The 11,425-nt window shown below is 40.6% G+C and overlaps 1 protein-coding gene across 2 annotated transcripts; it reads left to right on the forward strand.

The window, feature by feature from the left end:
- Positions 1 to 63: 63 nt before the first annotated feature.
- On the forward strand, positions 64 to 11,196 carry LOC121510984 (serine/threonine-protein phosphatase 4 regulatory subunit 3-like). Of its 2 annotated transcripts, none has more exons than XM_041789434.1 (16): positions 64 to 508; positions 1,089 to 1,144; positions 1,417 to 1,515; positions 1,684 to 2,307; positions 3,258 to 3,335; positions 3,813 to 3,929; positions 4,016 to 4,132; positions 5,796 to 5,927; positions 6,605 to 6,707; positions 6,795 to 6,836; positions 7,092 to 7,250; positions 7,343 to 7,512; positions 8,502 to 8,641; positions 8,733 to 8,884; positions 8,978 to 9,117; positions 9,884 to 11,196. In XM_041789434.1, exons 1-16 carry the CDS (start codon positions 367 to 369, stop codon positions 9,986 to 9,988), a joined length of 2,376 nt encoding a protein of 791 aa, XP_041645368.1. In that variant the 5' UTR covers positions 64 to 366; the 3' UTR covers positions 9,989 to 11,196. The 2 variants fall into 2 exon arrangements, with proteins under 2 accessions (XP_041645368.1, XP_041645369.1); XM_041789435.1 differs by having other exon boundaries at positions 8,736 to 8,884.
- The last annotated feature ends 229 nt before the right edge of the window (positions 11,197 to 11,425 follow it).

Below are 11,425 nucleotides of genomic sequence, written 5' to 3' on the forward strand. Positions count from 1 at the left end.
GAGGAGGAGACCCCGCGGCAGCTAGCGCTTGATTGACGTCGAAGAAGAAAAAGAACACAAGATCGGATTACAAGATGGCGGTCTGTGGACGTTAGCAAGAAGGCCGTTAGAGTTGTTGTGTTTTCTGTGAATTTTACTGTTTGAAAACAGGCCTCTTGTGAAGTTGTTTAACACCGTACACGTAATGTGTTTATGAGATAGTTACAGACGTATTTTATTACTGTTGAGAAGTTAACTTGGAAGTGCATGTTTTATAACATGCGGCTGGGAACCAAGTTAACAGGTCGAGGGTAGGAAAACACCAGACGGGGTGAGGTGATAGCCTGTTAGCAGCCAGCTAGCCTGCTAGCTCGGACTCGGTTAACCATGTCGGACACTCGGCGGCGAGTGAAAGTTTATACGCTAAATGAAGACCGACAGTGGGATGATCGGGGTACCGGACACGTTTCGTCTACCTTTGTTGAACGGTTGAAGGGAATATCATTGTTAGTTCGGGCGGAATCAGATGGTAAGTTCTCAGTTAGCATAGCCACATTGACGTTAGCTTTTGCATGCTACCTCCTGGTTGTTCGGATAGAAGGCTTCAATTCGCCACACTGTGAAATTTTACTTCCCTGACTGCACTGACCCTGCTGCAGTTTTGTAAACCAATGGTTTTATATATTTTGTCAAGTAAATATTGGCACTGTCCTCGGATAAAAGTTAATTATTTAGTAGCTTTTCCTAGCAAGCTTGTTGCTGTAGCAGGCGACGTGAGCTTGGCATGGGGGGCCTTGAAGACTAGTCTGAAACGCACTAACTTCTCATTGTTCATTAAAGTAGGTCTGTATATGGACTTTTTAAGTTGTTCAGAATAACTCTAAGGGGCAAGTGGTGTTTTATTACCCCCAATGTTATTACTTAAACTTTCTATTCCAGAAACTTTGCATTATTAAGCATTTTACTTTGTCTGTAAGATAATTGCTCTCAATTTAACTGATTAAACGACGGTAACCCCCGGGAGATAGCTACGTTCTCTTTGGATTATATCTTTTGTTTTCATTTACATACGTTTGGAAGTAGAGGTCAAATCTGTCTTTGTATTTTAGGATCTCTTCTGCTGGAGTCGAAGATTAGTCCGAATACTGCATATCAGAAACAACAGGTAAGAGCCGATCAGCTACACAGGCCATGCACTTGTAAACCCGCTAGATTGAATTTCCCAGCATTTCAAGTAGACTGTGTTGCTCGGTTTATAGCAACATTAAGAATTGTTGCTTTTCCTTTGCTTCAACAATGGGGCTGTACAGACAATAAACCAGCATCTGCTCTTTCAACCACCAGTCTCGTTCATGACTGCAAGATCTTTCCTGCGTGCATCCTTTAATGTGAGCATTACTTTGAGCATACTTTAAGGTTTCTGTCTCCCTCTTTTAGGACACACTGATCGTCTGGTCTGAAGCAGATAATTATGACCTTGCCCTAAGTTTCCAGGAAAAGGCTGGCTGTGATGAGATATGGGAGAAGATTTGCCAGGTACAGTCAACAATGTTTATCCAATTTTGTGTATCTTCTAAAAAATTTGTTTACTAGGAGTACACAAATACCATTAAGCTGGTGTAGAAATTTCATTGATGTTGCATCAGCAGGCAGTGCTTTGATAGCTGCAGTTAAATAAATTTCCACCTAATATGTGCTTTCCAGGTTCAAGGCAAGGATCCTGCCCTGGACATCACCCAGGACCCCATAGATGAGTCAGAGGAGGAGCGCTTTGAGGAGATTCCAGAGACAAGTCACCTGGTGGAGCTCCCGCCTTGCGAGCTAAGTCGTTTGGAGGAGATTGCAGACCTGGTCACCTCTGTTTTGTCTTCGCCAATCCGGAGGGAAAAGCTGGCCCTGGCCTTAATGAGCGAGGGCTATATCAAGAAACTTCTAGGTCTTTTCAGAGTATGTGAAGACCTGGACAACAGGGAAGGTCTACATCACCTCTATGAGATTGTCCGGGGAGTCCTGTTCCTCAATAAAGCAGCCCTCTTTGAGGTTATGTTTTCCGATGACTGTATCATGGATGTGGTGGGCTGCCTAGAGTATGACCCAGCACTGGTTCAGCCAAAGAGACATCGGGAATTTTTGACCAAGACGGCAAAGTTTAAGGAGGTGATCCCTATCACGGACTCTGAGTTACGGCAGAAGATTCACCAGACTTACCGAGTGCAGTACATCCAGGACATCATCCTTCCCACACCATCTGTTTTTGAAGAGAACTTTCTGTCCACACTCACCTCCTTTATCTTCTTCAACAAGGTGGAGATTGTCAGTATGTTGCAGGTAAGGGCCAAAACCAGGTAACCTGCATTATTTTTATGGATTAATGAATCTGTAAACCATCACTTTAAGAGCTCTTTCTGTATTCCTTGTCTCTCTTGTTGAATGTGTCAAATCTGCAGTTTGCCAGAATCTTCATTCAGTAACTACAGACAAGAAAAAGTTTCATACATGCAGCTGATTTTGTTGTCCCATTGTCTTCAGGATATAACACAGTGCATCCATGACTTAGAAAAAATGAATAACCCTCATCACAGCATTACATGTTTTTATTTCCTACCTGTGAATTGTAGATGCTGGCTTTTTTTTCTGTTCAGTAATTTGAAGTAGGGGTGCATGATATTGGATTTTTGCCCATATTTGTTAAGCAGATGTTTAAAAAGTCATTTTGGCCATTCCAATATCCATACTACTATTAATATAGTTCAGACCTAAAACTAAGTCCCTATAACACACTGTAAGGATGAAAGAATGAGGATGACCAAAGATAAAAACTTCAGACATGGGTCTGTTGGTCCCGACTCATACTCCATAAAATAATTCCATGTGGCAGACATTTACAGCTGTTATATTCATTGTAAATATCTGCCGAATTTTTGCTAACCAAAATTCCTTCAGCAGATATGTGCTTACACCAAGTTCACGCTGAGAATATCATGCATCTCTGTGGTGACGTATTGTGCTAGCCTGCCCTGAACATGTTGCATATAGTAATATTTTTACATGACACTCATGTAAAAATGGGTTATTTGAAAATTGTGTTCAACACAGAAGCTAACTGATGTAATGCCATGATTCTTATCACTGCAAAAATTAGAATGAAAATAATAAGAATGATAATTCAGGTTTCACTGTTTACCATGACATGGTTGACTGTTGACCCATTGTCTCTTTGTATTCAATCCCTTTTTTTGATAGCTTGATTTGTTTACCGTGTTATTTCCCTGTCACAGGAGGATGAAAAATTCCTAACAGAGGTCTTCGCACAGCTTACAGATGAAGCCACAGAGGACAGTAAAAGAAGAGAACTTGTAAGTTAAATTGTTTCAGTTTGTCCTGTAAGAGACTGATGATGTTTAATAATTCACAGTATTGAAACCTAATTTGTTATCTGAAGTCATTTCTTTGAGACAAAATGTGTGTATTATTATGGAGCGCATTCTTTTTTTCCCCAGAAGAGCTCACGTTTTAACCTTTTGAATTCAGGGTTTTAAATGATTATGATGCTCACTGTCTTGTCAGTTGGTTTACATTACAACAACTTAGGCAACTTACATACAAATAATTTCTATTAATGCGTTTTCAACTTCTGAAAGGCCTAATGTTTAGTGTTTGGAAAAAATGACCATTTACAGATAAAAAGGTCTCCCTGCTTTACAATTTCATGTAAGGAATAATGCTTGTGGGCTGTCATTTTTTGTCACTTGCCTTAAACTGATTTTTTTTTTTTTTTTTTTATCAAACATTGAACAACAGATGCATTTGTTCTGTTTTTCTCTGCTCCTCAGGTAAACTTTGTCAAGGAGTTCTGTGCTTTTTCACAAACCTTGCAGCCTCAAAACAGGGATGCTTTCTTCAAAACTTTGGCAAATCTAGGCATTTTACCTGCTCTTGAAATAGTCATGGTGAGTGCTGTATGTGAAAGCATGGTTTGACAATTTTTTCCCTGCTTCTTTGGAACAGGTTTTAACAGATTTTTTTTCTTTTTAAGGGTATGGATGACCTGCAGGTGAGGGCGGCAGCTACAGACATTTTTTCTTACCTGGTGGAATTCAGCCCCTCCATGGTCAGGGAGTTTGTGATGCAGGAACCACAGCAGACAGACGATGTAAGAACATAAACAGTCTGTACGCTTGTTAGCACTTGATGTTGTGGAGTCATCTGGTTCATACAGGATTACATGTCTAATCTATTTAGTAACAAACTAAAAGAGTGATAGAATCAAAGATAAAAACTATGCAAGATTGTCCCCAAGTTTGTGTGCATGACATGCTTTAAAAAATAAAATAAAATACACAGTAATTAATTCATGACTTACAGCCTTTTCCCCATACCGATGTTTTAGTCATGCACTGAATTAATTTTTCCTATAATTCCTGAGCTTGTAGAGTCAGATGGGCTGTATAGCATTGCTTCTACCTGTTCATGGAGGCAAACTTCAGCTGTAAAAGGGGGACCTATTGGGGCATTTCCACTACGGCTTTTGGCTGTGCCGAGCAATACCAAGTTGTGCTGATTTGCTTTTCCATCACCAGTTTGGCTGCGTTGAGTGGTGCTCAAATGGCTCTGCTCAAGAGCGTGGCCAACGCAAGCCAGCCCCACCTCCAAGTGTGCTGCGCTGACGTCGAAGCGCTTCATAGGGTCCGATTTGTTGGGAGGATTTATCCCTTCTTCTACTGCCCCCCCCCCAAACACACACACACACACACACAACTGTTTCAGCTGTGGTCTAATGTCAGCTTTCCCTGTATGACTTAAACGTTTATGACACAAGAGCAAAACTCAAGATTTTTGTTCATACTACGGCCTGATTGTTGTGCACGGCTTCTCACACTGACGAGTGAGATCAGGAAGGACCAGGCACAGATCCAGGATTACAACTTTTTCTGCACCTACTAATAACAAAACTTTTACCCTTTTCCCTTCTTAAAGACAAATAAATTCTAGACTTTTTGAATAATAAAATGCTGGAGATATTCGTAACATTTACCCCATGACAGAGTCAGTCTTAAATTTATTAACTGGTGCTAGTAAATCACGCCATTCTCACCGCCCAATCCAAAACTATGATTGTGTTTATTTTGTGCTCTTTAGAGGCCCACACATTAATCATCAGTGGACTGTTCTTTAACTTGTATGCAGGAAAATTCTCTTTTTGATGCTAAGTGTGAATTATTGTTTGTTTACTTATCACAGATACAGAGAGAGACAGGCGGGGAGAGAGAAAGAAAGTAAAAAGGGCAGTGAAGCGCTGTCCATCTACAGTTTGATTTTTACTTTAAAACAATGTAAAGTCAATCAGACCAGACAGTGTAGCGAGATCGAGGAGGGCTCAAAATACTACGTCATCACCTCTAGATGCACCCTCAAACGGGTAGCTCGGTTGTGGTGGAAAAGCAGATTCCCTGCTGCGCTGGGCTGCCTTGCCAAGTCAAGCTGAGCTGCGCCATGTAATGGAAAAGCCCCTTATGTAGTACTTCAGTCTATGATATGTAATGGAATGAAATGATGCTCATAAGAAATTGGCCAGGAGTCCTAAAACTGGCAATGAAGCATTTAATTCTGCATTTATTTCACCTAGTGCCTACCAATAAGGTCTTTTCTTTACACTTACACTATAATTAATAAAATAATCAGTTGATCTGAGAATCTGTGGTCTTTATTCATCATTTTGCATTTCTAGCTGTGAGTTTTTGTTCATTTCAAGTTGGAATGTACAGTCAGGTATAAACTTTCTGTAGTTGACTCAGTCTTTTCCTGTGTCTTTTCAGGATGTTCTGCTGATAAATGTTGTGATCAAGCAGATGATTTGTGACTCTGACCCAGAGTTAGGTGGAGCTGTCCAGCTGATGGGTCTGCTCAGGACGCTCATTGACCCTGAAAACATGCTGGCTTCAACGAATGTGAGTATAGCTAACACAGAATAATTTTAATAGAGACCGACTCCATTAAAAAAAACAAAGAAATGATTAGATTGTAATAGATTTTCCTTAGATTGTAATATGAATGCCAGGTTTATTAGTCCAGAGTAATCTGCTAAGAAAAACCGAGAGTCTGTGAAATATGGTTTCTTGGTTTGATCTCTTAACATTCAGAATGCTTCTATAAAGGGATGCATTACGGCCACTTTATTCAGACCAAAGTTCTTTTATTTGGGTACTCACTGAGAATACCATTATATTGATAACATTACAGTTCTTAAAATGATTTTGAAAGCAAATTTTATTTTATTAATCTTATCACCTCTTCTTTTGATAATTTATCAATGCATAGTCTGCAACATGCTCTACTTCACCCTCAATTCTGTAAAAAAACGAAAAAAATAAAAAAAAAAACACAATATCGGCAGAGCTGGCTTCAACTTTATTGTTGAAATTAATGAGAGGTGAACATCCTGCTCTAAAATGATATTGTGTACAGTGTCTGTGATGTTTTGAGTATGAGTACTAGGGCTTTGTATAAATACCGATACCTGTTATTTGTTCATCCCTACTTCTAAAACAGACTCACTTAAGTACAAATCACTTGTTCCCCAGACATCAGTTTATCTTAAAAGCTCTCTGCATTTCTTTCACTTTAGAAAACTGAGAAGACAGAATTCCTGAGTTTCTTCTACAAGTACTGCATGCATGTCCTGACTGCTCCTCTTCTGGCAAACACTGCACATGACAAAAACTCTAAGGGTGAGCTGTGCTTCTATACTGTGAAGTTCCAGATTGTAAAACTGATACAGAAGTTTTCTGGCTGATTTTTCTGTTGTGGCCTTTCAGATTTGCAAGAGGGATCTACTAAAATCAACCCAGTCTGTCCAGGTCAGTTTAAAATTCTCAGCATTTACTGTAAAACTCTCAACAGTCAAGAACTTTGTCCATCAGATGATGGCATCACTTCTTTATTTGATCATTTCTGTCACATGCTCCAACAAAGATTGTAACCAACAACCTTACAACTGACTATGCCCTTTAGATAAAGACTTGATTGAAGGGCATAGACAGCACCTTCTTGTAAATTCTGGGACTGTCGCATACATGTTGCTTTAGGTTTAAAACTTTGTTTATTTTGTGTAGACAACTTCCAGACAGCTCAGCTGCTGGCTCTGATCCTAGAGCTACTGACTTTCTGTGTGGAGCACCACACCTATCACATCAAGACCTACATCATGAACAAAGACCTGCTCAGGAGAGTGCTGGTACTCATGAACTCCAAACACACCTTCCTTGCCCTTTGTAAGTCCCAACCTTTGCAAATGGTTCATATGTTCACCTTTTTTCTGTGCATTTTCTAATGGTTGGAACCATCTTCTCTGTTTTTGTCTAAGGTGCCCTGCGTTTCATGCGTAGGATCATCGGTCTGAAGGATGAGTATTACAACAGATACATCATCAAAGGGAACCTCTTTGAGCCTGTCATCAATGCCCTGCTGGACAACGGCACCCGATACAACCTCCTAAACTCAGCCATCATTGAGCTCTTTGAGTTCATTAAAGTGGTGCGTAAACACAAAGACTTGAGTTAAAAGTCTGCGTAGGTGCAAAAGTACGGTGGCCCTGAAGGCCAACAGGATTAATATTTCAAAAGTGCAAAATAAATTTCAGAGCACAAATACATTTCACAAAACACAAATACCGTATTTGCCGTACTATAAATCGCTCCGGATTATAAGTCGCATCAGTCAAAAATGCGTCATGAAGAGGAAAAAAATATGTATAAGTCACACTGGACTGTAAGTCGCATTTATTTAGAAACTGACACACCGTTGTCCGCGCTCTGATAGAGAGGTGGTTGCGTTGCGTGAAGAGGTAACACCAAGAAGGCCCGCCTGCAAAATCATTTATATTCCTCTCTTTGGCAACTACCAGGGTGTGGAGACGTAACTGCACCATTGACAAGCCTCTCCCAGCAGCATGTTATTCAAGCATCCATCTGGGAATTCGATCCTCCAGTTCTGGCCATCTTGCTTTCAGCCCGCTATTAGCTTTCTTTGTTTTCTTCATTGCAGTAAGAGTAACATCGCTTTTTGCCAGTCCCTCACAAGTTTCTCACTCACTCCAAACTTTCTTTCTGCTGTTCGATAACCGTTTTTGTTCATTTTTTCAGTGGTACAGGAGCATATAGCATATAGTTGTCACAGGCCTAGAGCGCCCTCTCGTGGCTGTAGACGGTAATGTTTACTCCTTGTGCATGTTAGTCAGTATGAATTAACATTAAAAACATGTTAAATTATATATATATTGATATATAAGTCACACCTGACTGTAAGTGGCAGGACCAGCCAAACTATGAAAAAAGTGCGACTTATAGTCCGGAAAATCCGGTACATTTTGTGCTCTGTGAAATATATTGTGTTATGTGAAATATTTTTTGATTTTTGAAATGTATTTTGCACTTTTGAAATATTAATCCTGTTGTCCTTCAGGGCCACCGTGCAAAAGAGTTATTTGTGACTGATAAACAATGTTTTGTTTTTCGTCTTTGCAGGAGGACATTAAGTCTCTCATAGCTCACATTGTGGATAACTTCTACAAAGCACTTGAATCCATTGAGTATGTCCAGACTTTCAAGGGCCTTAAAGGCAGATATGAGCAGGAGAAAGATCGACAAAGTCAGAGACTCAACAGGTGAGTGGACAAAACACAGTGTTCATATCTGTGCTGTGAGCCGTCATTGTGTTGACCTTTTTATTAATACAATGTCATTGTTACTTTCCAGTAGATATCGCAGAGATGCACGATCATTGGATGAGGATGAAGAGCTGTGGTTCAATGATGATGATGATGATGATGATGGGGAGGCTGTGGAGAAGAGCCGCATGGAGGATGACTTCTCTGACAGCTATGGCAAGTACATGGAGGCCAAAAAAGGTATGCTGCTCTGCTTTTACCATATGTCTCTTGATTGGGCTTCTCTCCCCATTTGAAACTTTCCTTCAAGTTTAATATTTTCTGTTGCAACAGGAGCTGCCAATGGAGCTAATGGTGCCAATAATAATGGGAAAGCTGCTGTAATTCCGCCTGCCTCACCAGCCGTCACTCCTAACAGCAGTTCAACTTCCTCTGTCAAAACTGTTGCTCTTCCTGCCACACCTGTAGTGAAGGTAATATATCTCTATAGATTGGATTGCATCTGTTTAATCAAGTTATTAACTAAAATCAGCTGTTGGCATACAGTCGGCATCATCACCACTGTTGGACTGTAAAAAAAAGTTTTTGGGAAAAAACATCCATATTTGTGGGCTGCTGTAAGCATAAAACAGAAGCAAAAGTTTCCATTTGTTACACAGCAAGTCTCTGCCTTTACATTTTAGGCTTATTTGTCCTTAACACTTCAGACAGATGGCAGCAACACACCTCGCAGTTTTACAAGCAAAAAAACAACTATTTTTTTACTGATCATGTTTATTTTTTTCTTAGAGATAGATTTACAGTGAATCCAGATCTGTCTTACCTGCCATATTTAATGCTTGTTTTCCTGAAAGATAAGATTTTTACTTAACGCAATAGCAATTCTGTGGAGAGACACTTGTTGCATTTCATATTTTTTATCCATACTTTGTTCGGTATAAGCAAAATGCTCAAACTATCTTAACTGTCTGTGGTTTTGCAGGCAATTGCAACAATGTTAAATGTGCAGTATTCATCTAGTAAGTATATGCTGTGAGTTATCAGATTTAACCAAGATTTTTTTCAGCCAATGCAGCAAACTAGTTTCTTCTGAATGTAGAAATGAGAACCATACATGATGGACAGTCTTTAGATACAAATGTTGTTAAGCCTCAGTGTATGTTCAATATCATTGTATTTTGCATTTGTTGTGCATGCCAGTCGTGTGTTTTTGCTGATCCTTTGGTTGCCTCTTTTCAGACGGCTCTGGTGGGTTTGGTGGACTACCCTGATGATGAAGATGACGAGGAAGAAGATGAAGAAGAAGAGCAGTCACCGAGGAAGCGGCCCCGACTGAGCTCTTAAAGGCTAACTGTCGTCTGTTTGGTCTTTGTGGGTGGACACTACGTCCCTCAGTTCCTCCCTCCTCTGGTTGTCTCATTGGTCCTTGGCCTGCTTGTGCCACCTGTCTCACTGAGGAGATGCACAAGCACAAGCTCCCACCTCACTCATTCCCACCTGATCTTTGCTCCTCTTTTCTCCCTCAGTGAAGGAGATGAGAGCCTTCTTTTAGAGATGAAGACACATCTGTCTCCTTCTTCATCTCAATGATTTTATCCCTTTTTTCTCTGGCAGTCTCCTCTTGGAGATAACAAACTCTCCTTTCTTTCTCCTGAGGAGAAACTCAGTCTTTTAATCTCATTGCTCCTCTGTATCTCTCCTGTCTTTGTTTGACCTCCTTCTTAATAACTTCATCCTCCTCATCCTCATTTCTATGTACCAGCCAGAGAGGCTGCACTGGAAGTAACAGTGCCAAGGCAGTTCCCAACTCTGCCCTGTTGCTATAGCAACAGTAGCAGGAAAGCTGCGGTACTACAGCAGCCCCACAGGATCCCTTGCGTGTCCTCCTTTTGAACTCTCTTCTCCATCCTCCTCAAACCGGAACCAATGAGCTCCAGAGACTGAGGGAGCCAGAACACAACCAGCCAGCATATGAACTGATGAGCGGGCCAGTCAGGCTAGCAGGACTAGCCATCGTAGTGATAGAAAAAAGCTTGACTGGCTGAAGTAGCGTGTGGGGCTACCCTGCCACAGAACTGCTCACTGTAGCCGGCGATACAGGCAGCGTAGAGGAATTTAACAAACTGTTCAGAGAAGAGAGAGGTTACAAAATGTACCAGGATGAAAACTCGGCCGTAATGTGGCTTACATCCAGAGGAGCAGGACTTAAACCTTTAGAAGGCGTGGAGTCAGTATGACCAAGGCTTACATAACACACAAACACAGTCTCACAAAGGACTGCATCAGCCAGAAATCCTGTATTTCATGACTTTGTTAAAAAGTACTGTACAGATGTTTTTTTTTCTTTTTAATCATTTTCCCCTAACATGATTTTCAAAGGGGAGACAAATTCCTACCAACCTGTGTATTTTTGTTGTTGTTGCACAAAAGGTGGGGTCACTGTTCACCCTTTTCAGTCCAGTTCATTTGATTCAATGTAAAATTCAGATGCGTTGCAAATGCTGGTTTTAAACAACATAGAAAAACTGCAGTAAAGTCCTTTTTGCAGCCAACATTTTGAGGATGTCTGAGTTTGTATTTCAATGGATTCAAGAATTTATTGGCCCCATTATTGTGACTGAGTGAAAAACCTGAGCTGTCAATGTGTTTCAGAGCAGATTCTGTACTCTTTCATTTCAGGAGGTTCAGTTTGTCTCCCACAGATCTCAGGTTCAGAGTTCAATCAGCATCAGAAAGAAAAAGTCCCCCAACATTAACATCTCACCATGGAGAATTATTGAT

The sequence above is a fragment of the Cheilinus undulatus genome, linkage group 6, assembly GCF_018320785.1.
Source record: "Cheilinus undulatus linkage group 6, ASM1832078v1, whole genome shotgun sequence".
In the NCBI taxonomy this organism is placed as follows: Eukaryota; Metazoa; Chordata; class Actinopteri; order Labriformes; family Labridae; genus Cheilinus; species Cheilinus undulatus.

Excerpts from the sequence above, each read along its gene's own strand:
- LOC121510984 (XM_041789434.1), top strand. The coding sequence starts at position 367 with ATGTCGGACACTCGGCGGCGAGTGAAAGTTTATACGCTAAATGAAGAC. Across the intron at positions 4,133-5,795 it reads AACCACAGCAGACAGACGAT|GATGTTCTGCTGATAAATGT; the intron begins GTAAGAACATAA and ends GTGTCTTTTCAG. Across the intron at positions 7,513-8,501 it reads TCTTTGAGTTCATTAAAGTG|GAGGACATTAAGTCTCTCAT; the intron begins GTGCGTAAACAC and ends TCGTCTTTGCAG.